Consider the following 25,492-nt stretch of genomic DNA (forward strand, 5'->3'; position numbering starts at 1 on the left):
CTCTGGAGTCTGGGATAGTCTGGCAGGTGCTGGTGAGGCCTGGTCCTACACGTAGCACAGTTATTAACTACATCCACTCCTAGCCTTTTACATACTACATACTACATACTACATACACATCAAAGCTCACACTCTTAGCCCACAGAGGTGTTACATTGCTTCTAGCTGTGAGTGAGAGGCCGGTCCCATCCCTCTGGGGCAGGAGGCCGTGTCAGTGCTTGGGTTTCTGACCGGGTGGAGCGACCTAACGCAGGCCCCGCCTTCGGTGCTAGCACCGCCCCAATACTTCCACTCCGCTTCTCCAACACTACAAAAGCTCATTGGTCAGGTAGTGACCTCAGCAGCCCGAGCCATGGGGACCCCAGCCATCCGGGCCGCGTGCCATGGGGCACACCTGGCGCTGGCTCTGTTGCTGCTGCTGTCGCTGTCGGATCCCTGGCTGTGGGCGACCGCCCCTGGCACTCCGCCTCTCTTCAACGTCAGTCTGGACGCGGCCCCGGAGCTGCGCTGGCTGCCGATGCTGCAGCACTACGACCCAGACTTCGTGCGCGCCGCGGTGGCGCAGGTTATTGGGTGAGCGCGGGACAAGTCCGGTGAACTTGCAGTCAAGCTCCGCTCTTTCCCCGGTGCTGCACCCCTGCCCTCTCACCGCAGCACCGCCGTCCTCCCCACTGTTCTGTGCAGCGCCCAACGGATGGCTGACACAGCAAGGGGGGTTCGGCTCTCCAGTTCGGGGGGGGGGTCTCCGGTGGCGCGCGCGTCACCACAAGTTATGATAACGCACAAGGTGTCACCCAGTATGCTAAGGTGCAGCGTAGGGCATGCAGCCCACGAGCCTCCTCATCCCGGACCAAGCTTGTTGGCTTTCCTCCTCTTTCATGGTGGTTGGCACTGGAGGTGGTGGTGATTGCTCTCCATTGGGTGTATCTCAGCCCTTATAATTTTCATTTCGAAAGTCTCGCTGGGACTTCGACTATACCCCAATGAGTATATGGACATAAATTGGATTTGGTGGTTTGTTTTGTTTTGTTTTTGAGGGGGGGTGGGGGCAAGAGGGAGGGTGAACCCGAGAGGAAATAGGAAGCGTGTGATCGGGATGCATTGTATGAAATTCCTAAATAATGAATAGAAATGTTATGATGGGAGAAAAAAACAAAGAAAGAAAATCTCGCTGTGAAACATATGTTGCTCTTCCTTACAATCCTCCTGTCTCAGCCTCCTGAGTAGCTGGGATTAAAGCCCTGCACTCCCGTGCCAGGTTTATTCCCTCCAGTTAGGACGCTAGGAATGGAGCGGCACAGCGCAGTGCTTCAGCTCTGAAAATAATCTATATTCTCAACATTCCTCTCCCCTCCTTCACACACGTCACGGGCCATGCTCTGAGAGGAGAAACGAGCTTCGCGCTCTTTCGTTTCTAGAGACAGGGTTCCCCAGTGGATACTAGAGATGATCGGAGAAATCGTGCAGAAGGTGGAGAGCTTCCTGCCTCAGCCCTTCACCTCCGAGATCCGCGGCATATGTGACTACCTCAACCTCAGCCTGGCAGAGGGTGTCTTGGTCAACTTGGCCTATGAGGCTTCCGCGTAAGTATCCCTAGCTAGGATGGATTAAAGTCAATTAATCGTCACCTATCGGGGACTTGCGCCACCCACAGTGAGTGGAGGAGCTATGTTTGCCTTGAGATTAGACAAGATACTGTCTGCACTTTGGAAGTCACCTTAGGTCTCTGACTCCCCAGGGAAATCAGAGCAGCATGAGCCTCGTGGACTTTCAGAGTGAAGTGGCTGCTCTACCCAAGCTTCCTTTTATCTTGTCACCGATCTAGATGGCGTCTCACTTTCCAAACCCTTAAGGCCTAGGAACTGTTGCGTGTCTAGTCAGCCATTCTGCAGTTACTAATGTATAAGGAAACTTTCTCAGGAGCCGTTACTAGGAAACTCTCCTGCCCGAGCTGGTTGCAGATTCTGGTAGGCTCTGTGCCTTGGTGTTCTTGGAAACCAATCACAATGGAGGTCAGTTAGAACTGCTTTGTACAGACAGCCACAATAAGCTTGGACCGGAACCAACCGCCCAGCACTTACTTACTGCACTTACGTGTGAGCTCTCACAGTTTCTTGCCTTTACATATTGCCCCGGAAGTGGACCCTCCCATAAAAAAAGACACCTGCACCAATATAAGAAGCTATGTAGAATAAGACTTCCATTTTGAGTAGGGATGGAATAAAGTTTAAGTTCCCAAGACCTCCCTGGGAATTGACGTTCTACTTGACATGGACGTCTTGGTAGAAAAGTTAAGACAAGACGGATTTCAGGCTTAGAAGCTCTGTAGGATTCTGGCTGGTGGTCGCAGCTTAGCTCCTGATCCATCAGTCTTGCGGGGATGGGCGTGGGGGTGGGGGTGGGGCTTGTGTTCGATAAAGAAGCCCTGTTTGCCTGAGATCGGTGTCCTCTGGCATGTTGGCATCCACTTGTTACAAATAGGTGCAAATCTACCTACACCCTCCAAAAACCCTGCTCAAAATGCACTGTCCAAAATGGTTTTGGAACTATATTCTTCATACACACTATGGCCCTGCAGTGGGCTCACCTTTTGTTAATGTGAGGCTCTCCTTAGCCTTTGGTGTGATCCTCACCGAGCTCTTTCTCACACTGCTCTTCGAGAGCCTGCTTTCGCCAGGGCCAAGGTCACAGAGGACTATGCCAGGCGCCCTACACCAGTGTCGATGTGAAAGTTTGATCCTAGGCAGAGTGCAGGAGGGTCCTTAAACGTTTGTGGATTCAGCCACAGGGCCTGGGTGAAGAGAGGGCCACCTAGGTTTGTTTCTGCCTTCCAGATGATTGCTTTGTTTGTTTTCTGAGTCAGGGTCGGCCTGTGTAACTGAGACTGGCCTCCTCCTGTTGATCCTGCTGCCTCAGCTTCCACAGTGCTTGGTCTATGGGAGTGCTATACCCTGCGTCCAGTAGGTGCTTATAGCTTCTGGCTACCTTAAGAAGAAGGAGGGGCAGCCCAGAGGTGCTGCTCAGGTGTTGCTCAGGCCTTTAATTCCAACATTTAGGAGGCAGAGGCAGGCGCTTGAACTCTATGACTTCAAGGCAGGTCTTGTCTACAAAGCGAGTTCCAGGACAGCCAGAGTTGTTACACAAAAACCTCCTATCTATCTATCTATCTATCTATCTATCTATCTCTCAAAAAATTAATTAATTAATTAAAAATATTTTTTTAAAGAGATGGAGGGGAAGTTCTTGGAATAACAAACTGTGGCAACTTCCCCACCTCAGAGGAGCACAGTTCCTAAGAAGTATTTTAATTGCTTTACCCTGGGAAAGGAGCCACTGCTAAACTCACATGCTCAAAGGGGACTCAGGTAACCCCCTACCATCCTGTTCCCCCACCTCCAACTGTGTCCTCTTTTGTGGCTTAGTAAATGAGAAAAACCATAGAGCATCTCTCACTGAGTCCGAGACGGGAGCAGATTAAAGCGAGCATTCCAGTGAAATGAGTCTAATGTTGTGTCTCAGATTCAGGTGTTCCTTAAATTGCCTCATTTTCTTTTTAAAGCGCCTTCTGGTTCAAGTAGGAAGGGCTCTGCTCTCAGGCCTGAAGGCTGGTTGTGGGAGAGCACTAACTCTGCAGTACTGAGTCGAAGCACAGCCCTGTGGGGAAGGTGGGATTTTCTGTGTGATGATGTGGAAACCAAGCCTCTGAGGGGTCGCTTGCTGGTGAGTTCCAAGGCTGCTCACCACAAGTCTCTCCATGCCCAAAGTACCCCTCCCAAAGCAGAGGCGTGTCCTTGTCCCCTGTGCTCCTGCAGGAGAGGTCACATTGAAAGATTTGCACACCTGGAATGGTGGTGCGTGCCTTTTTGATCCTGGCACTTGGGACAAAGAGGCAGGAAACCCTCTGAGTCTGAGGCAAGTCTGGTCTAGATGATGAGTGCCGGGGCGCGCCCAGAGAAGATTTGGCAAAGGTGCTCACCTTGCCACCATTTAGAAAATATCAGTTTTAAGAGCACTTCTACAAATGTTAACCACTCACAAACTTACCTGGCTTCCCAACCCTAAGAGAGCCTTCCAGGTCAAGATCAGAAACCTTAAGAGTTGAAACCTCGCCAAGTGTTCTCCCCTTTCCCCTTCCTCCTCCTCCTTCCCCCTTCCCCCTCCCCCTTCCCCTCCTCTCCTCCTCCTTCCCCTCCTCTCCTCCTCCTCCTCCTCCTTCTTCTTCGATTTATTTATTTATTATATATGAGTACACTGTAGCTGTCTTCAGACACAGCAGAAGAGGGCATCAGACCCCATTACAGATGGTTGTGAGCCACCATGTGATTGCTGGGATTTGAACTCAGGACCTCTGGAAGAGCAGTCAGTGGTCTTAACCTGCTGAGCCATCTCTCCAGCCCCCCAAGTTTTCTTCTTTAGACAAACCAGTGAGGTAATACTTGTTTTTTCCTAATTATAAAAGTAACATTATTTAAAAATTAAATTTAAAAAATTAAAACTTTTTAAAAGTAATCTTGAATCATTACAGAAAATCAGTAATAGAAAAAAAGTTTGTTTAAAAGATTGATTGATGGGCTGGAGAGATGGTTCAGGGGTTAAGAGCACTGACTGCTCTTCCAGAGGTCCTGAGTTCAAATCCCAGCAACCACATGGTGGCTCACAACCATCTATAATGGGATCCGATGCCCTCTTCTGTTGTGTCTGAAGACTGCTACAGTGTACTCACATAAAATAAATAAATCTTTAAAAAAATTGATTGATTGATTTTATGACAGGATTGCCCTGTCTGGGCTGAAAACTGTCTTTGTAGACCAGGCCCCTCAAGTTCAAAGAAATCTACCTGCCTCTGCTTTCCAAGTTCTGGGTTTAAAGACTTCTGTCACTATGCCCAGCCTTGAGTTCCTTTTCATGTGTGTGTTTGTGTGTGTGTGCACACGTGCACATGTTTGCTCTAACGATGCATTACCGGACAGGGTAGCCTGGGCTAGCTAATTGGGTTACATGATAACGTGTTAATAGGTAACGTACCAGCAAGCAGAGAGATGAACAGAGTTCAGCGGTCTATCTAGCTGTGCCCCGCATTCACACGGGACATGGGGGAAGATGAAACTCTCGTTTGGTATATCCATATCAGTTGCATTCTGTCCAATTGTATTTTCCAGCAGGAACTGTAGTTCCATATTCTCGTACAAGAGTATATTATAGCATTTATGCCAGCGGTAAGCAAGAAAACCTGATGCTTTGAGGGTTTGTTTTAAAGACAGAAATCTCACTGTCTTTGTTTTTGGTTGCTTTCATTCATGTTGGGCTTTTCCTTTGCTCAGATTCTGCACCAGTATTGTGGCCCAAGACTCCCAAGGCCGTATTTACCATGGCCGGAACCTGGACTATCCTTTTGGAAATGCCTTACGAAAGCTGACAGCAGACGTGCAGTTTGTAAAGAACGGGCAGGTACAGCAATGCGCGCGACAGAGATCCGGAACAGGCATGCGCACAACATGCAGAGATCAGGGGTAGGAATAGCCATGCGCACAACTTGCAGAGAGAGGTCAGTGGCAGGAACAACCCAGCGAATGAGATACAGAAATCGGCAGGGCATTTCATCTGGAATAAGAATCCTTTGCCAGGCCTGCTAACTTAGGTTCTTCTCCCGGAAAGAGCCAAACAGCAGGCTGGGGGAGATGGCTCAGGGGATGAAGTACTTGCCGCGCAAGTGTGAGGACCAGAGTTTGGATCCTCAAAACCATGCAAAGCTGGACTTAGAAAGTGTCTCAGTCCAGTTCCGCAGGCTCCAGCTCAGAGACGTTAACGTTTGCTTCATGGAAATGGCTGTTATGATTAAATGAAGTCCTCTGTGTAAAGCTCGTAGGTCTGGATAAACGGTGGCTAAATCCTGGGGTGGCCGTGGCTAAGGACACTGGCCGCTCTTGCATAGGACCTGGGTTCAGTTCCAGCACCTACATGGTGCCTGAAAACCACTCATAATTCCAATTCCAGGGGATTTGTTGCACCCTTTGACCTCCACGGCATCAGGCACTCCTGGGGACTATAGTCACGTGACTGGAAACGCCTAGAGAGCAGCTTTGATCAGTGGTGATGGGATGCGCAGAGTGTATGGTGCCGAGCAACAGAAAGGAGCCTGGTTTGGGCCTTAAGGACAAGGGTTATATACTCTCTTTGTTCTTCGCATTTTGCGTTGATTCAGCAATAATAAAGCATATTTGCTGAATACTCCTTTGGTCACCTGATAGAGAAAACCTTTCGCTCATAAAAGATTCAAGCAATACAGAAATATTTAATGAACGTTTCTCCTTTCTCGGGTTTGTTCCCTTACTTTGACATTAATCGACAATGTTTTTTTTTCTTGTCGTTCACTTCAAAAGAACATTTGCATGCGGTAACAGTGGTAGTACAAACCCATAATTGGTTCTTTTTTTAAAAAAAATTACATATTTGCTTATTTATTTTTTATTTTAAGTGTAAATGTGTGAGACCACGTGCATACAGGAATCTGGAGAAGCCAGAAGCGGGCACAGGTCCCTCGGAATGGGGGTTACAGTGAGCTGCCTTCAGTAGGTTCTCCAAACCAGACCCAGGACCTCTGCAAGAGCAGTGAGTGCCTGTAACTGCTGCCTTCTCTGCAGACCCCCTAATTGATTCTTAGAGGAGATCTGCTAAAATATCACGACGGAGTGATGGAATGGCTATATCAGTTGACTGCTTTGTGTCTTTCTATGCTCTATAATGAGGAAATATTCTTAGTGTCCAAGAACTAAATGTAGTTAACCTGAAGTATTTATCCCATGGCTGTTGCTTCATTAGCTCCTGCTTGCGCTGGAGATCCCACGGGGATAGTCTGTGCCATGGCTTTGTTTATGGTGCTTAGGTGACCGTTCCCAAATCCATGCAGCTTACACCTGGGTGTTGTTTTTGTACCAAAAAAAAAAAAAAAAAAAAACAAAAGAAAAAAAAGAAAGAAAGAAAATGTCTTTTGCTAAATTCAGAGCAGGCTGTACAGGGCTGGAGAGATGGCTTAGCAGAAACACACCAGGCCTAACAGACTCATGTGCCCTACACCATGTAGGAGTGGAGCCATGTAAGGCGAGAGCTGACCTCAGCCCCTGCTATTCCCAGGGGCCGTCGCTCAGCCATAGATTGTAAGCATCAGGGGACAAGGGTTTATGTTAACCGCCTTGAAGAGCTGGCTGGGAAGTACATTTATTTATATAGAGATTAAGTGCAGAACTGCAAAGAAAGATACCTTACAGCTTCTCTGAACAATGACTGCAAGCAAAGTGTGGCTTTGGTTCACTAACTCCGTTCCTGTCTCCTTGGGAGTGAGGGTGTGTCCCCTCAGGACTGAGGGCGGATGGTGTGAACGATGTGACAGAGGATTGCGGGACTTTTTGGATTCCTTTTGTTTTCCCCTATGGTTGCATTGTAAAGAGGTTTTAGGTTTATTTGATTTTATTATTTTATCTGTGTGTCTGGGCGACTGGGTGCCCCACGTGTGTACAAGTGCCCTCAGAGGCCAGAGGAGGGAGATAGACCCCATAGCACTGGAGTTGAAATCAACCGTGAGCCAACATGTGCGGCTGGAACTGAACCCATGTCCTCTGGAAGAGCAGCAAACGCTCTGAACTACTGAGCCCCTAAAAGAGCTTTGTGGGTTGTTTTTGGTGGTGATGGTGGTTTTTTTTTTGTTTTGTTTTGTTTTTAAAGATTTATTTATTTCATGTCTGTGAGTACACTGTCATTGTCTTCAGACACACCAGAAGAGGGCATCAGATCCCATTACAGATGGTTGTGAGCCACCATGCGGTTGCTGGGATTTGAACTCAGGACCTCTGGGAGAGCAGTCAGTGCTCTTAACCTCTGAGCCATCTCTCCAGCCCTGTTCGTTTGTTTTAAGTTGTTTCTTTGTAACTCTACTGTAGGTTTTTATGGGACCTAAACTCTGGTCCTTTGCAAGAGTGGTGTATTTTTTTTTAAGATTTATTTATTTATTATATATAAGTACACACTGTAGCTGTCTTCAGATACACCAGAAGAGGGGATCAGATCTCTTTACAGATGTATGTGAGCCACCATGTGGTTGCTGGGAATTGAACTCATAACCTCTAGAAGAGCAGTTGGGTGCTCTTAACCACTGAGACATCTCTCCAGCCCGAGGTGTATGTTTTTAACCACAGAGCCATCTCCTCAGTTTCGATGGCTGGGTCAATGTGCTCCCATTGCACTCCTGTGAATGGGGGAGGGGTCTTCAACGAGGCACTCAGGAAGATGTGGGGCCTTCAAGGGGGCACTCCGGAAGTCTAGGGGAAAAGTTGTTTAGGAAACCAACGCCTTCTTCCACACAGTTCAATCACCCTAAGCTAATTTCAGAGCCAAGTGGATTGAGTCTGAATAGCCCTGTAAGCAAGGTTATTAGTTTAATATTAAGTTTGGTTTGGTTTTGTTAGTGAGATAGGGTCCCTCTCTGTAGCCCTGACTCTCCTGAAACTCACTGTGTAGACAAGACTGGCCTCAAACTCACAGATACCTGTCTTCCTCTGCCTGCTAGGTGCAGGGTGTTGGGATTAAAGTCATACATCACCACATCTAACTTTGATACTGTCTTAAAAATAAAAATAACACGACTCTAGGTTTATTTAACTTCTCGGAATATAAAAAGCTTAATCAGCCAAGCTGGACTGTGGTGATGATGTATGCCTTGAACCCCAGCACTTGGGAGGTAGAGGCAGGTGGATCTCTGTGAGTTTGAGGCCAGCCTCATCTACCAAGTGAATTCCAGGACAGCCAGGGCTGTTACACAGAGAAACCCTGTCTTGAAAACAAACAAACAAACAAACAAGAGATATTAGTTAGCTTTTATTAACAATACAGACTGTGCACCTTCTGGATTCTCCCTTTAATGAACAAAGACTGTTGCCCGAGGTATCTTTCAGCCACTGCAGCTGTGACTTGTTACCGTGATGAACATAGGGTTAAGCAAAAGCTGGATGTAGGGTGGCTTTTAAAGCATTTACACTGCAAGTGGCTCTTCCTGGTAAGCTGCTCCACTTGGTCCCCCCACAGAGCTTGCACGTCCTTAACTCCACAGAGCGTACCTGTAGAGTGTCTCTCGTCATGAGCTCCAAACAAGTTTTCAGTCAGGCCCCATTTGCTACGTTTAGTATGGAAGTCTAACTGAAAGTAAGACACACAGAATGCAAAGGGCTAGAAGCAATCAGTTATGTTAAGTTTTTCAGGAGTCTGACTGAGCAGAGTCTGGTAACTACCATGACTCCTGCATAGCGACATTGTGGATGGTGTCCTAAGTCGTCTGTCTGTAACCACCGTCACTCGTGTACAAGGACCAGGGAGGTCCTCTGAGAAAGTCACAGGCACTACCATTACTTCTTGTCCTGCCAAGCACGTTTACTAAGAAGCAGTTTGGAGAGCCAGGCATGAGGGTACACACATTTAGTCCCAGCACTTGGGAGGCAGAAGCAGGCCCATCTCTGAGTTTGAGACCAGCCTGGTGAGTTCCAGGACAGCCAGGCCTACACAGGAAAACCCTATCTTAAAAACTCTAGATAGGGGGCTGGGGATTTAGCTCAGTGGTAGAGCGCTTACCTAGGAAGCGCAAGGCCCCGGGTTCGGTCCCCAGCTCCGAAAAAAAGAACCAAAAAAAAAAAAAAAAAAAAAAAAAAAAAACTCTAGATAGATAGATAGATAAATAGAGAGATAGATAGGTAGATAGATGATTGATTGATAGACAGACAGACAGATACCCATCTATTTTATTTGCTAAATCTGTCCTTTGATACTTCCCCCAACTTGGCTAAGAACTTTTGTTCTAGAATGCTGTTCCAGAGTTTCATTCTATTATGTTCAAACCTCTTTTTTAAAAAGAAAATCCAGGAGACTAGGTATGGTGGCAAACACTTTTAATCCCAGCACTCAGGAGAGGCAGAGGTAAGCAGATCTCTGTGAGTTCAAGGCCAGCTTGGCCAACATAGCAAGTTCCAGGCTACCCTGGCCCACATAGTAAAGCCTTGTCTCAACAACTAACACCTAACAACTAACTAACTAACAAACAAACAAACTAACTAACTAACTAACTAACTAACAAAAAATGCTGGAGACTGCAAGGAAATTAAGTGATTTCAGCATATATTCTGTTGGGTGGTAAAGTAATATCTTTTCTTTCCCACTTTCAGATTGTATTCACGGCGACCACTTTTGTTGGCTATGTAGGACTGTGGACAGGTCAAAGTCCCCACAAGTTTACAATTTCTGGTGATGAACGAGGTAATTAAAACAAACTCTTGAGCATTTTAAACCAAATCCTTGAGGTTTTCCGGGTACATACCTCACTGGCTTAACCAGCAGAATCTGGAAAGGAACCTTCCAGTGCCAGAGACTTTCACTTAGTGAGGGGAGACAGAAAGTAGCCTGTGAGAGCTGAGGGTGAGCTCGGGTACTGGTTAGAACCAAAAGCACAGAGGTCTGGGGGGACAGGCCTTCCCCCACCCTTGGGATCCCAGTCTGGGTCTACAGAGGCCAGAGGAGATCATCTAGGTGGTCTGAAAGTCACGGAAAAGACCACCGGTGTCACTGTGGGTACGTCACAGAAATGAGACAGTCTGTGCAGTCGAGGCAGGGAGGACATCAGAGATGCTGAGGAGATGGTGGCCATAGTGAGTGTCTGCACTTTTAACCATAATAGAAGAAGCTGTAGGAGAATTCTAGGACAGAGTGAACAGCTCTCTCTCTCTCTCTCTCTCTCTCTCTCTCTCTCTCTCTCTCTCTCTCTCTTTCTCTCTCTGTATGTGTGTCTGTCTCTGTCTCTCTGTCTCTATCTCTCTCTCTGTCTCTGCCTCTGTCTCTCTGTGTCTCTGTCTCTGTGTCTCTGTCTCTCTCTCTCTCTCACACACACACACACACACACACACACACACACACACACACATACACACTACTGGGATCCTCTCGTGTCAGCCTCCTAAATGCTGGGATTGCAAAAGCACCACCATGCCTAGACCTGGTTTATGTTTGACCCTTACTTTGGCTTCTCAGTAGAGACTGAACTGTGCTGGGTTAAGGTAAAGTCGGAAGAACACAGTGGATGCTATTGAATTCATCCCATTTTCCTGTCCACAAGCAACATTTATGAACCTCCTCGATTTAACACGCAGGCACTCAAACATTTCCTCACGGAAGCAGGCAGAGCCAGTCCTGGAGACCTGTATGGACAGGATACAGAGCTGGAAACTGAGGCTACAAAATGAAATGGTGGCTAATGGATGGAAGAGACATTTCTCAGGCTCAGTCAGTTGAATCGTTCTGTTTGCTAACAACTCTGAGTCATTGCCCAAACCTCAAGGCAACATTGTTCCATTCTATAATATGTGGAAAGCCAGAGAGAGGCGACATCTTGCAGCTTAGTGAGAGGTAACCTAGGGGCTTAGTGAGGAGAGCAAAGAGTATGTCTATTACATTCCTCATCCGATGACCCCTGACTAGCATCATGCTGTCATTGACTCATTGATAGGTCTCTCTCTCTCTCTCTCTCTCTCTCTCTCTCTCTCTCTCTCCTTCCCTGCCTTCCTCCCTCCCTCTCTCCCTCCTTACCTCCTTTCCTCCCTCTCTTCTCTCTCTCTTTCTCCCTTCCTCCTTCCCTCCCTTCCTCTCTTTTCTCTCTCTCCCTCCCTCCCTTCCCCCCTTTCTTCCTCTCTCTCTCATCTACAGCATTCAGTGTTTTATCCATGTGTATTTATTCACATCAGTCAGGAATGAATCTGACTTCCAGCCACAACATGACAAGGCTAAGAGGTGTTTTTAAGTGTGATGGCTGCAGATGTATATGTGTACTTAAATGACGGGCTTTGACAGGCTTTGATTCCATTGCCTTGTGAATTAAGATGTTTGTTAAAGTGATTGTGAGAATATGGGCAATTTTAAGTAACTGAGTTGGTCTGTAATGTACAAATTTGATGAACTGCTGTCATATTTAAACTTGCTAAAGCTGGGTCAGAAATGACTGGAGAGATGGCTCAACTGTTAAAGTCTAGACTCACAACCAAAGCTATAAGCTACCGCAGAAGGACAAGTTCATTAACCTTCATAATCTCTGTTGAGCAGGTTCCCTTGAAAGGAATAAAATTTAATCTTGCCCGAGATATAATTATTTCATGATTTTATCTAACACAATCACTGTTGTATCAGACACAAAAGATTCTGTTTTCAAAACCTGAGGGAAGCGAAGCCTGGTGGCACACCTCTGTACTCAACACCTGTAGGCTGAGGCAGAAGAGTATCCAGTTAGAGTCTGCCTTGGACTATCTAGGAAGATCCTACCTCAAAAAATAAAAAGAAAGAAAAGAGGAAAAAGAAAAATCGGTGACTATCTGCACACCTTTGTTTATTAGAAGCGATCTATAGTCATTGTATGAATATAAACGTTCACTTGTGTATATGATGTTTTTATGATCGAGTGTCCCTCAGGCTTGGGGCCACCAAGATGGCTCAGCCAGCAAAGGCACTTCTTGTTGAGCCTAGTGAACTGGATCCTTGGTCCTTGGGACCCAGATGGAAGGAGGGAGAACTTCCCTCAAGCTGTCCTTTCATTATCTCCACACATAGACTGTGCACATGGGCACATGCACATAACCCACCACACACACACACACACACACACACACACACACATACACTATATATATACATACATATATACATACATACATATATATACATATATATATACATACATATATATACATATACATATATATATATATATATAAAAGGAGGAAATTCAGGCCTTTGAAAGCTGGACACTAACTAGTAAAATCACTCTTCATTAGCTAAAATTTCTTTCACACATTAGATTAAATTATAATATTAGGAAGAAAACAAATTTTGTGAATGGTGGCAGCTGCGTGACTCAGCTGGTAAACGCCAAGTCTGAGGCTCTGAGTTTCATGCCCGGGGCCCACACGGTGGAAGAAGGAAACCGATTCTTGCAAGCCGTCCTCTACACCCACGTGCATGCTGTGGCATGCGCTCACCCTCACCTAAGTCCACAGTAAAACGAAGGATGTAAATAAACGTCATTTAAAAACTTGATTAATAAGATTATTTTTCCTGCGCATGGTTTTGGACCTTGGGCTGATTGACGCTTCTTTATGCACGCAGACAAAGGCTGGTGGTGGGAGAACATGATTGCTGCGCTTTCCTTGGGACACTCGCCCATCAGCTGGCTTATCCGCAAAGTGAGTAACCTATAGTGTGGACTCTGCCCTGCTCCTGAGCCCGTCTACACAGAGTGACCACACTGCGGCTTCGCCTCCCTCACACGATCGATCGATCGATCGCTGTCCCCTAAGAAGAAGTGTTTGAGTGTTCCCAGACGCATCTGTGTTTCCGTAGTAAACATCGAGGATAAAGCAGGAGACTGCTTAGCAGTAACGAGGACAGGTTTTAACCAGCTCTGTCCTATTGGGATAGAGACAAGAATCCGGTGTGATTCGTACCCAGCTCAGCTCTGATCCGTGCAGAGGCATGGGGCTGCTTTAAAGCAAGAGTAAAGAGAAAAGGAAGGGGTAAATGGAGACACAGAGAAGACACACGGGATAAGTGCGAAAAGAGTAATAAAGATATCTCATCTTGGGTTGGGGATTTAGCTCAGTGGTAGAGCGCTTGCCTAGCAAGCACAAGGTCCTGGGTTCAGTCCCCAGCTCCGAAAAAAAAAAGAAAAAAAAAAGATATCTCATCTTTCCAGCAATGTGTAGTAGGCTGGGGAACTCACAATGCCTTGTCAGGGTCTCGGGGACTTACGTGCCTTGTTGAGAGAGCCTTTGGTGACCCTAGCTCCTGAATTGTCCTGTCATTTGCCCCCTTTCCTATCCTCATACTTCTCTGTGTCTTAATAGGATGGCGTCTGCAAAATGTCTTCCTCTCAGAAAGTGACCAGGAGTGGTCGTGATGGTGGAGGGGTGGGAGGGTCCCAATGCAGAGGGTTCTTGGCCGCTCCGTTTAGCAAAGGAGCCCAAACGGAAGGGGGGAGTTGGAAAATGACCCCCTTCACTGCTTGCCTCAGACTTCATAGACTTAGTCTGTCTCCTCATTCTAATGGCGCCATGCCACAATTCCAAGCCATTGCCAGTTGACTCCATTGGCCTGGAACTCAGTCCCACAACCACCCCACCCCGTGTGACTCCTGTTTGTCTCTTGGTCCTTGAGCTCTTGTGCTTAAGATGAGCTCCCTGCTGTGGCTTCTTCTGTCATTACTTCACCGTTGCCTGTTGATGTCTTTATTGTAACATCCTCCAGTCTAGTACAGAGCAGAGCTCACACAGTGGCTAGGGAGAACAATGAATAGGAGGTGTGGTCTGCTAGAGATGTTCCTTAGCCAAAGCTGAGGAGTTTGTCACAGTTGTTTTGTTCTCCCCTTAGGAGTCCCCATGACAACGGGATAAAGCCAGAAGAGTTACAGGTTACAGCCTGACTTAGCATAAGGAGGTTACACTCTGGAATGTGTGTTCTGCAACACGGTCCTTTCCCTTGGATGAGGTTGCTGGTACCGCTTTATCTTTTTCTTTAGACCCTGACTGAGTCCGAAGACTTCGAAGCGGCCGTTTACACGCTGGCCAAGACTCCCCTCATTGCTGATGTGTATTACATCGTTGGGGGTACATCGCCCCAGGAGGGAGTAGTCATCACCAGGGACAGAGGTGGCCCCGCGGACATTTGGCCTCTTGACCCTCTGAATGGAGCGTGCGTAGAATCACAGTCTCTTTATCAAATTTTTATTTGCTGAAGTAGGGGTTATTTTTATATTTAACAGTCGTCCCTGGATAAGACAAGTTAATGTGCTCTGCCGCAGGTGGTTCCGAGTCGAGACCAATTATGACCACTGGGAGCCTGTGCCCAAGAGGGATGACCGAAGGTAGACTCTTTGTTCTTTTGTTCTCCCTTCCTACACCAGGGAAAGGAGAGACCTCTAGGTGCCATCTCCTTCCAGAAATTACACCTGGCCTCTCCCCAAGGTCTGGATGGTGTGGAGGAGCTGGGGGGCGGGGAGGGAAATTTCATGGTGGTTGGTGTTGGCTGGAGGGATAAGGTTAGCTCTGGCTTGGAGTCAAGGAGCACTGGTCCTATCATGAACCCCACCACTGATTCTGTGGGGCCCCTGGGGCCTTTGCTCATCTACCTATAGGTGCAAGAGAGGGGCTGACTGATGGACTACAGTCGGAAGGCTTTATTTGGAAAGAAATCATTTCCCATAAGCCATAGTCAATTAGCCTTCTGACACGAGGGCTTACATCGCTCTTTCTGACGTAGAGACACCACGAATCATCTGGCTGCAGGACATGAGTGTACCTCACTAATCTCTATTGTCCCACACGTTTGACAGTAGTTGATTTCTGCAGCAACTGCCTCAGTTTTCTTGAGCATCAGGTTGAGGGGGTCTAGCAGAACGAACCCCACTTCAGTGGGACCCAACAGGAAGGGCGCTTAGGAGCTGGAATCTGTTTTGAGGAGAGTCTGGGCCTTGCGCTGTGCCTCTCGAAATGACATCTGATGAGACTCGGGGTTTCCATACGCACCTGGTGACTGTTGCCCATTGTTCTTGTAGGACACCAGCCATCAAAGCCCTAAATGCCACAGGGCAAGCTCACCTCAGTCTGGAGACCCTCTTCCAGGTAACTCTTTCAATGCTTACCTTACCTGGGGTGTAAACCTCTTCTGAAATCAGGAAAAATGTTGCAGCAAAAGTTCTATACTGTTGAAAGCGTTTTTAAAAAGCCACATGACGTTTTCTGAATTTGGTTCTAGATAGATTAGGGTATCTGCCTTCACCTAAGTTTGTCTTCATAGTAAGAGAAATAAACATAGCTTTAATATGTTCGTTGTTTTAAAAAAAGAAAGGGCAAGGGCTGGAGAGATGGCTCAGCGTTTGAGTGCACTGGCTGCTCTACCAGAAGTCCTGAGTTCAAATCCCAGCAATCACATGGTGGCTCACAACCATCTGTAATGGGATCTGATGCCCTCTTCTGGTGTGTCTGAAGACAGCGACAGTGTGCTTATACATAATAAATAAATAAATCTTTTTTTAAAAAAAAAAGGACAGGGGCTGAGTTATCCTAAGATACATTGAAGTGTTAAGTGGTTATATTCTTTTTTATATAAAGTGTGTGTGTGTGTGTGTGTGTGTGTGTGTGTGTGTGTGTGTGTGTGTGTGTGAAAGAACAATTTATGGGAATTGGTTTTCTCTTTCTACCATGCGGGTTCCAGGGATTGAACTCAGATCTTCAGGCTTGGCAGCAAGCTCCTTTACCTGCTAAGCCCGTGGTTATATTCTTATACATAATCTGACTTTTTTCCTATGCAGGTTTTATCCGTGTTTCCTGTTTATAACAAGTAAGTTGCATGTTCAGCATATCCCTTCACTTTCACCAGGAAAAATGTTACTGAGGCCAGGTAACTGAGTTTCAGACCAAAAGCCCTGGAACTATCAGCCTCCAAAAGCCAGCCCAGCCACTCCTACATGCCAGTTAAAGAGCCGAGAGTACTAGGGGAAAACAGAGAGACAAGTTTCAATCAGCATGCTGGGCAGGGCAAGTAAAGGTTCTGTGAGTCAGAGCTCATCTTCCAGAGACTGCAGGCGGCTAGATTTACATAGAGCAAGAATGGAGTCAGATTTCCGGAGTAGCTCCTCCTGGTGAGGGCATGGTCTGGCCGCTCACTGTCCCCATACTGGTTCTGCAGGGTTAAGCCTAGAAGCTGGTCGAAGTATCTTAGTTTAGATAAGCACCAGTCTCTAGATAGGCACTCCCTGACGGATGAGCGTACCTGTGTGCAGAGGGGAGCAGGGGAGAGCTGTGATCCAAAGTAGAATGAGGGGGCGCTGCCGGGTTTTAGCCTGTTTTTGGGTTACCTTGTTACAACCTCTCACACATCCTCCCGTGGGTGGAGGGATGGGGGCGGAGGGTGGGGTCGGCTGCGAGATATCCGTGAGGGAGGCGATAGTGAGCCAAGCAAAGGGGACAGATGTTCTAGTTTAAGCAGGAGAGGTAGGTAAACATCACAATTAGGTAAGGAATTCAAGAAAACCAAACCAAAGCCAAGAGGACAGGGCGACCTGGATAGCGGAAGGAGGTGGGCGGTGGTGACATGTTTGCCCCTTGGTCTGCATGGTCTGCTCAGGGACAGTACTCATGAGTCCCTGTTAGGACAAAGCCTCTGCCACCTTTAAATTTCTGCTCCCCACTCTCAAGCTCCTCCTCCTCCTCCCCCTCTTCCTCCTCCCCCTCTTCCTCCTCCCCCTCCTCCTCCCCCTCCTCCTCCTCCTCTTCCTCCTTCCTCCCTCCTCCTGCTGACCACTCACTGAGATGTTTCTCTGCATCTATTCTTTTGGTTTTTAAAAATACCTTTGTTTCTCTTTTTATGCATCTATTCTTTTGGTTTTTAAAAATATTCTTAGTCAAGTGTTGGTGGCCCAGGTCTTAGGAGGCACCGGCAGGGGGATCTCTGTGAGTTCCAGGCCAGCCTTGTCTACAGAGTGAGTTCCAGGACAAAACAATTAAAAAAATGTATTGTTTTTATATTATTGTTGATATTATTAAGTATAATTCCTCCCTCTTTTAGCCCGTGGTCTTGACCGTGGCAGTGTGTGAGCTAGGGTTTCTCTGGCCTGGAGGTCTTACATAGTCTTCTAAGGGGAAGCCACAGGAAGTTGAGTTCGCTCTGAAGGACAGCTGTGGCAAGAAGTTGGGGTGAAGTCCCCTTCAAGCAAATAGGCAGTGGTTCTGCTAGAGGTAGTTCCCCAAATGGGCTGACCGCCACTCACTACCTCAGCATGAGCTTTGAGTAATCAGAATTTAGAAGTTGTCCAACTTGGCTTTCAGTGGCGTTTCAAAATAGGAAGAAAGACAGTTTAGAGCTCATGGTTGTTTATGTTTTAAACATTCTGCCTCTTTGCATCCTTATCCTGCATCCCAGGAGATGCGGGAGAGCATCGTGTTAGCGAAGGTGACTCATACATAAGAATTGGTCTTCTTATTTCAGCTACACAATTTATACCACAGTGATGAGCGCTGCTGAGCCCGACAAGTACATGACCATGATCAGAAACCCAAGCTGAAGGTGAGCGGGTGAAGGAGTGTGCCCAGGCTTCGAAGAACTCGACAGTTTGGTACTGCTTGGGTCGGGTGGCAAATGCTTCTCACAGACAAGGGTGACCTCTCTATGTATGTTACGAATTCTGACAGGCATTTAGCGTGTGATACACAAACGGTAGGTATTTTGTTTTAGAGAGTTTATATGACACAGAATGTTCTCAGTGTCTCTGCCCAGCGCTCCTTAACAAACCCTGCTCTCAAGGCCAGCTGTCACCTCCTCACGTATAGAAGGGCAGATATTTAGGAAGACCGGTGTGTCTCCAGAGCAATCGTGAGGCCCAGTGTCGTTGAGCATCAAAAGGCAGATCCTGAAGGCAAAAGACCCCTACAGAACTTACCTGAAGGCACCAGTGAGCCCATGGGGGAAGGGAAGGACTTGAGGAGACAGGAGTCTCCTTCCTGTGATCCTGAACTCTGCCTCTAGACAGCACTGGTGGTCAGGGCTCTCCTGCTCAGGTGTCTGAATTGAGAAACCTGACCTGATGGTTAGGTCAACCTTTTGTCATGGGAATGTAAAGACATTACTGTTGGAATTAAAAGCATGTATTTTTTTCTTCCCTACCAGATGATTTATTGTCAAAGAGCTGCATTTGGAAGACTAAGACTGGAAGTATTGTACGGTTTCCTGAGCAACGCAGGCTCCCTCTTCAGAAAGCCTTTCTGCCTTGTGGAAGGGGTAGATCTCTTGGCACACATCTGGAGGAAGAGGAGTGTATTCTGCTGTCTTGCATCCTCCTGATGTCCTGGTCCCCTTGAGCTTCATTAACAACCCACCCTGGCTTGAACAACTCAGATAACTGATCTCGGAGGTCAGGCTGCACCTGACTAGTCACAGGTTTCCTGTGATTCTGTGTCCACGCCCCTGCTTTTCCACTGAAGAAGGGAACAGACAAGATAGCTGTCGTGTGGAGGGAGGCCTTGTGGACAACCCCCCAGGAGAAAATTTCCCCTAAGGCTGGGGTGAGGCTCAGTAGCAGAATTTGCACCACTAAGTAAATAGTAAATAGATAAACGAACAAAAGTTTTCTCTCAGGAGTGGAAACCTCTAATCTGAGTAGAATTTGCTTGAAGATATGTTCCTCTGACCTTTGATTTCATGTTTCTATATAGTGGAAATTCACTTTTTATAAACTTCTAATGTATTGTTTTAACGTGGGCCTTATTAAAAATAAAGCTAATTTCTTAGTGCTTTTGAAAATTATGTGACAACAAATAATTTCCTGTCATTCTTTATCGTTTGTTAATAAAATGTCAAAAAATGCTAGCTGCACATTGGCTGCTTTGTGGGTTCTCTTTTTCTTCCACCCTTCAGCCCCCCTAAAGACTGAATAGGGGAGGAAAAAGGATAGAGGGGAAAGGGTGACGTTATCCTTAGACTACTTCCTGCGGATTAGGGGTGTCAAGTTCCTTCCGGCAAGTTTGATCTTTGCTGTCAGGATATTTAATTTCTTTTTCTTGTTTCTACTTAACAAACCACCATCAACAGCGATCAACCAACAACCTTTCTATCCAGGCTCTAGCATTTATGTACCCTCTAAAAAGTCCCCAGAATTCCAAACATCACACAGTCGCAGAAAATACCTGTCTCTGCTAGAGCAGGAGGCAAATCATAGTCAGCTGCTTCAAAGCAGCCCTATATCCCCACATCTGGGATTAAAACGACATTTCTGTGGTTTTTGTTTTTTTTTTAAAACAAAAAACAAAAAATACAAAGTTCTCACCACAAGATGTTGTCAGGAAAAGTAAAAAGTTTGCAAGACATTGAGCGTTGTGGTCTACCTGCTCAGCCTGAAACTGCGAGCTTCTGTTTTTAAGTATAGTTTATTATTTTATATTTCCTACTGGATGTAGGAAAGGGAACTGGGTATAGATGTCTTTGCAAATATTCATGGGAGAATTAATTACCTATTTAATACACTCAAGCTCCTTAGGTTCACTGAAGAATGAATCTGGAGATGTAGATTAACAATTACCTCAGCTACATCCCGTGGGGATTCTGTCCGTGGGAAAGGCAGGATATTTCAATCGAGTTTTGCAAACAGAAGAAGCCTCTGTGTGGGCTGCGGGAAGCACCCTTTGTGGAGCATCTCGAACAGCTGGTAACTGGTCTCTCTGGGGTCAGCACTCTGTGTTTCTGGGTTAAGGAGCTCAAGCTTGGAGAATGTACGTCCTAATCCGGAATGGTAAGAAGATTTAGAACTGGGTGTGGGTGTGTGTTGGGGGGGAGTCCTCCATCCCCAGGAGACGTGCCATCCTCTGCAGACTTGTCTCCAGTCCCCAGGACTCATTCGACCCAGGCTGCTGTCCTGAGCTTGAAGGTGGATACTGTGAATGTCACATGGCATTTGAAATGCATAGCCAGGGTAGTCCGTGTCCTCCCACCCTCTGAGAAGACATCAGACAAAGGTGGCATCAGATTTGTTAGACCCACAGATCCATAAGGCAGTTCCACCCACCAACCTTGAAGATGGATGGGTTAGGTGCCTGCCTCCTCGGGCTTCAGAGTCAGCAAAGCGCCTAGAAGGTAAGTCCAGATCTCCAGCCTATGGGACAGAAACAGATGAGACCATGAAGTTAACCAATGAATTTAATGTGGGAGGGAAAAGGCTCATTATAGACAACTGAGATAGAAAGATAGAAACACTGCTTCCCCCCATCTCCCAGAGCATCCTCAAGAGTTCTCTGGGCCCTAGGGGCCTCCATCCAGGCAAAACCAAGATGTGTGGCCTCCATGAATGAAAGTCAGTATAAGCACAGTTGGATATTAAGTCCGTTTCTAACATAAATATTAGGCACAGGAGTTAATACAGAGAGGTGCTTTGGGGAAACAGGGAGATACTCCCACGCATGGCTGTGGCCTTGTGGATGAGAGTCAAACTTAAGTGTCTTTACAGGGGGTTTATATAGGATTTTAGTAGTTTTCATTAGACCTCTCTAAGGGCTGCTAAGAATATCCCCCCCAGGAGACAGACAGACAGAGACACACACACACACACACACACACACACACACACACACACACACACACACACACTTATTAAAAATATTTTAGGTTTATTTCTTTTATTTTACATATATAAATGTTTGTGCATGCCTCGTGTCCATGAAGGTCAGTAAAGGGTGTTGGGTCCCCTGAAACTGGGGTTTATAAGTGGTTGCAAACCACTGTGGGGGTGCTGGGAATCCAGTGCCCTGATCCACTAAAATAGCAACAAGTGCTCTTAACCACTGCAGTCTCTCCAGCCCCCAACACACACGTGCCTGTACACACATACGCACCACACATTTTTCAACTACTCTCCCAACACTGCCCAAAGAATATTGTAACAAGACTAAGTTGGAGAAATTTTCTTAGTAAAGAAAGGTGGGTTTGTAAGAGACACTGATCAGGGAGTGTTCAAGGTTATAGGTTGCTTTGGTTTTACATAAGCAGTTTATTCACTCTTGATCTCTGTAGGAATTCATGTATCATTTCGGCCTAAGTAAGTATAGCTTCTCTGTTGCCTCCAACACCTTGTGTAGGAGGTCTGTGAAGGCTGCAACTTCACCAAAGATGCTAGCAGTTTCCTGATCCCATCAGCAGGACAGGCAAGCCAGGCCCCAGGACACAGGCCATTTTCTTGTCACCTGCCCTGCGCTTACTTTTGCATGTCACTGTCATTCTCTGTCTTTCCTGCTTCTGTTTGGTTTGAAGATGAAGGTCCATCAGAGAACGCCTCTGTTGGAGTGGCTATGCTCATGTTTTCTGGATTTCAAGTCCTGATAACCAACTTTCCCTCCACTCACTAGGCTCAGTCAGCGAGCAGAGAAACAGATTAAAAAGAATGTTGTAAGGCCTGACTGACTTGACTTGTCAAGTTCTAGAGAGTCAAGGAACCTCCCTCACAGAGTGGCATAATGTGGAAATCACCGTGACTTACAAAGACAGGTCACAGCAAACCTTGGGCGTGGCAGCTCTCGGTCACCATGAGAGGACCCAGTTCAGTTGTGTGAGGCTCTCTCAACCTTATTTCCCAGGAGTGTGGTGTGTATGTGGTGTGTGTGTGTGTGTGTGTGTGTGTGTGTGTGTGCGTGTGTGTGTGGTATGCATGTGGTGTGGTGGCGTTGTAAAAATATAAAAAATAAAAGAGTATCTTTTATCCCCACTAGGTCTATACTACAGTGCCCCACAATATCTGCTAGATATCTTAATTCTCAGTCAGCAAAGCCTCTCACCTGCTCTGCTCCATCCCATATCACACTGCCAAAGGCCTCTCTCTGAGCCTGGCAGCAATCTCTCTACCTATCTAGTTCCCAAGGCAGGTTTCCATCCCAGAAACACACATCCCAACTCCACGTCGGCCCAGTGTCTCTAACCACCGCACACTTTCTTACACTTAAATCGATACATAAAAGAACTCACATCACAATAACCTTTGGCCCAATTGATAAGATATAATTGCCCACATAAACATACAAAGCCCTGTACACATCCATCCCTTAAGAACATTCAGAACAGGGGTTGGGGATTTAGCTCAGCGGTAGAGCGCTTGCCTAGGAAGCGCAAGGCCCTGGGTTTGGTCCCCAGCTCCAAAAAAAAAAAAAAAAAAAAAAAAAAAAAAAAAAAAAAGAACATTCATAACAACCTGTAAAGGTACAGCATAGAATCTTAACGTCACCTGCCATATTGTCCTGCCACAGCTTCTCTCTCTGTCCCTCCTGTCTCTTCCTCCTTCCGTTCCAGTCTCCTCTTCCTTCAAATTTTTCTCCTGCCCATCCTTCCTTCTTGTCCAATGACAGGCCTCCTTCTATCCTGTACCTGCCCTCACCTATATTTTACAAATTAAATGCGGAGAAGGCTCTGGTGAAGTCACCTGAGTCCTGAGTAAGTGACTAGGCAGCCATCCTTGGGGCAGTGGAACTAGCATCAAAATACAGATAACTCCAGGGCAAACCACAAAAGTGTGGTATGTATGTGGTGTATGTGTGTGTGGTATGCGTGTGTGTGTGTGTGTGTGTATGTGTGTGTGTGTGTGATGTGTGGTGAGTGTGTAATATTGTTTGTGGTGTATGTGTGTGCATGTGGTATGCGTGTGGTATGCGTGTGGTATGCGTGTGGTATGTGTGTGTGTTGTGTGTTGTGTGTGAGGTGTATGTGTGGTGTATGTGTGATATTGTTTGTGGTATATGTGTGTGAGGTGTGTGTGGTGTGTGTATGCTGTGTTTGTGTGTATGTGTGTGTGGTGTGGTGTATGTATGTGTGTGTGTTTGTGTGTATGTGTGTATGTGCTGTGTGTGCTGTGTTTGTATGTAGGTATGTGTGTGTATGTGTGTGTGTGCTGTGTGTGTGCTATGTGTGCTGTGTGTGTGTATGTGTGTGTATGTATGTGTGTGTGTATGTGCTGTGTGCTGTGTGTGTGTGTGCTGTGTTTGTGTATATGTGTGTGGTGGTGTGTGTGTGTGTGTGCTGTGTTTGTGTGTGTGTATGTGTGTGTATGTATGTGTGTGTATGTGCTGTGTGCTATGTGTGTGTGCTGTGTTTGTGTATATGTGTGTGTTGTGGTGTGTGTGTGTGGTAGTGTGTTTGTGTGTGTGTGTATGTGTGTGTATGTATGTGTGTGTATGTATGTGTGTGTATGTGCTGTGTGCTGTGTGTGTGTGTGCTGTGTTTGTGTATATGTGTGTGTGGTGGTGTGTGTGTGTGTGTGTGCTGTGTTTGTGTGTGTGTATGTGTGTGTATGTATGTGTGTGTATGTGCTGTGTGCTATGTGTGTGTGCTGTGTTTGTGTATATGTGTGTGTTGTGGTGTGTGTGTGTGTGGTAGTGTGTTTGTGTGTGTGTGTATGTGTGTGTATGTATGTGTGTGTATGTGCTGTGTGCTGTGTGTGTGTGTGCTGTGTTTGTGTATATGTGTGTGTGGTGGTGTGTGTGTGTGTGCTGTGTTTGTGTGTGTGTGTGTATGTGTGTGTGTATGTATGTGTGTGTATGTGCTGTGTGCTATGTGTGTGTGCTGTGTTTGTGTATATGTGTGTTGTGGTGTGTGTGTGTGTGTGTGTGGTAGTGTGTTTGTGTGTGTGTGTATATATATATGTGTGCTCATGCACTTGTGGTGGAAGCTCTGGGTTGGTATCATTTGTTTTCTAATCTTTCCACTCATTCTCAACTTTATGTTTTTGAGGCAGATTCTCTTGAACCCAGCACTTCCTGCCTCACTAGATGCACCCAGGAACCCCACCATCTGCCTGTCTCCACTATCAGGAAGCACCGAACACGCCTGGCCTTTACACGGGTGCTGGTGATCTACTCCCACCCCTGGCTTTCCCCTCGAGTTCTGGAGATCCACGCTTAGGCCCCTCACACCTTGGTAGCAAGCACTTTACCCTCACAGCCATCTCCCCAGCCTGCAGTTTTTACTCTTAAGTTGTTTTTTCTTGAAAATTGTTTTATTTTTCCTTTCTGCCTGTATTTTTCAGTGACTTCTAGAACACTCTGCTAGTCTAGATGACTTCACTTTCTCTTGAGTAACCATATGTAATACCTAATTTAATTATAGTTCCTTTCTTATTTTTCTTCCCAGGTAAAATTTTAGAGATATACCATGTATTGATCTCAGTAATAAAGGGTTATTTTTAAGAAAAAAAACCTCTAAGTTAAAAATTAAAATCTTCCCACTCGGGGTTGGGGTTTTAGCTCAGTGGTAGAGCGTCTGCCTAGCAAGCGCAAGGCCCTGGGTTCGGTCCCCAGCTCCGAAAAAAAAAGAAAAAAAAATCTTCCCACTCAATTAGCAACCAGGCTCAATTCTGCTTAGCTTTTGCAGTTAGATCCAACCAGGCTCATTTAAGGTGGCCTTGATATAGGTAAAACCCAAGTCTCAAACTGTGAGGTAGCACATGCTGGTAATCCCAGCACTCAGCGGTGGAGGAAGGAGGAATGTATTGTGGGTTAGCCTGGGATACAAATCAAGACCCCATCCAGAAACAAAGAAGGGAGATGCGGGTGGGGCAGGGGGAAGAGGGAGGGGGAGTTAGCAGCTGGAGAGAGCAGAGCTATCTCAGACTCATTTTATCAGTTCAAGAGCTGGTGTACAGTACGGTCTTCACATGCTTGGGCTGTCTTATGCGGATGACAGCACACTGGGAACACAGGCATTTTGTGTACCTTGGGGACCTTTTCAGAGCATTGCACACGAGCTTGCCTTGTTCTTTGTCATGTTGCATAGGATGGCACTGTTTTTATTATGCCATAATATATTTGGTTGATTCTATATGGAAACCACCTAAAGCACTTTTCATTTTGTGGGGAGAGATGTTTTATTACATTTTTTTTTTCTGAGTCAGGCCTCC

The 25,492-nt window shown here is 46.4% G+C and overlaps 2 protein-coding genes across 2 annotated transcripts in view; both read left to right on the plus strand.

Moving 5' to 3' along the window:
• Nucleotides 1–335: 335 nt before the first annotated feature.
• On the plus strand, nucleotides 336–19,440 carry Naaa (N-acylethanolamine acid amidase). The gene is given in 11 exon segments (NM_001010967.2): nucleotides 336–573; nucleotides 1,419–1,583; nucleotides 5,322–5,448; nucleotides 10,203–10,293; nucleotides 13,183–13,259; nucleotides 14,591–14,763; nucleotides 14,873–14,935; nucleotides 15,626–15,692; nucleotides 16,382–16,410; nucleotides 18,058–18,135; nucleotides 18,736–19,440. Coding segments are annotated over 10 exon segments (1,089 nt in total). The 5' UTR covers nucleotides 336–352; the 3' UTR covers nucleotides 18,134–18,135; nucleotides 18,736–19,440.
• Nucleotides 19,441–20,442: 1,002 nt separating this feature from the next.
• Ppef2 (protein phosphatase with EF-hand domain 2) overlaps nucleotides 20,443–25,492 on the plus strand; it is a 34,198-nt gene continuing 29,148 nt past the window's right edge. Inside the window, exon 1 of the mRNA NM_001107210.2 lies at nucleotides 20,443–20,694. The gene's annotated coding sequence lies outside the window, so the exon portion shown is untranslated. The remainder of the gene's footprint in view (nucleotides 20,695–25,492) is intronic.

This window comes from Rattus norvegicus, chromosome 14 (genome assembly GCF_036323735.1).
Source record: "Rattus norvegicus strain BN/NHsdMcwi chromosome 14, GRCr8, whole genome shotgun sequence".
Taxonomy (NCBI): domain Eukaryota; kingdom Metazoa; phylum Chordata; class Mammalia; order Rodentia; family Muridae; genus Rattus; species Rattus norvegicus.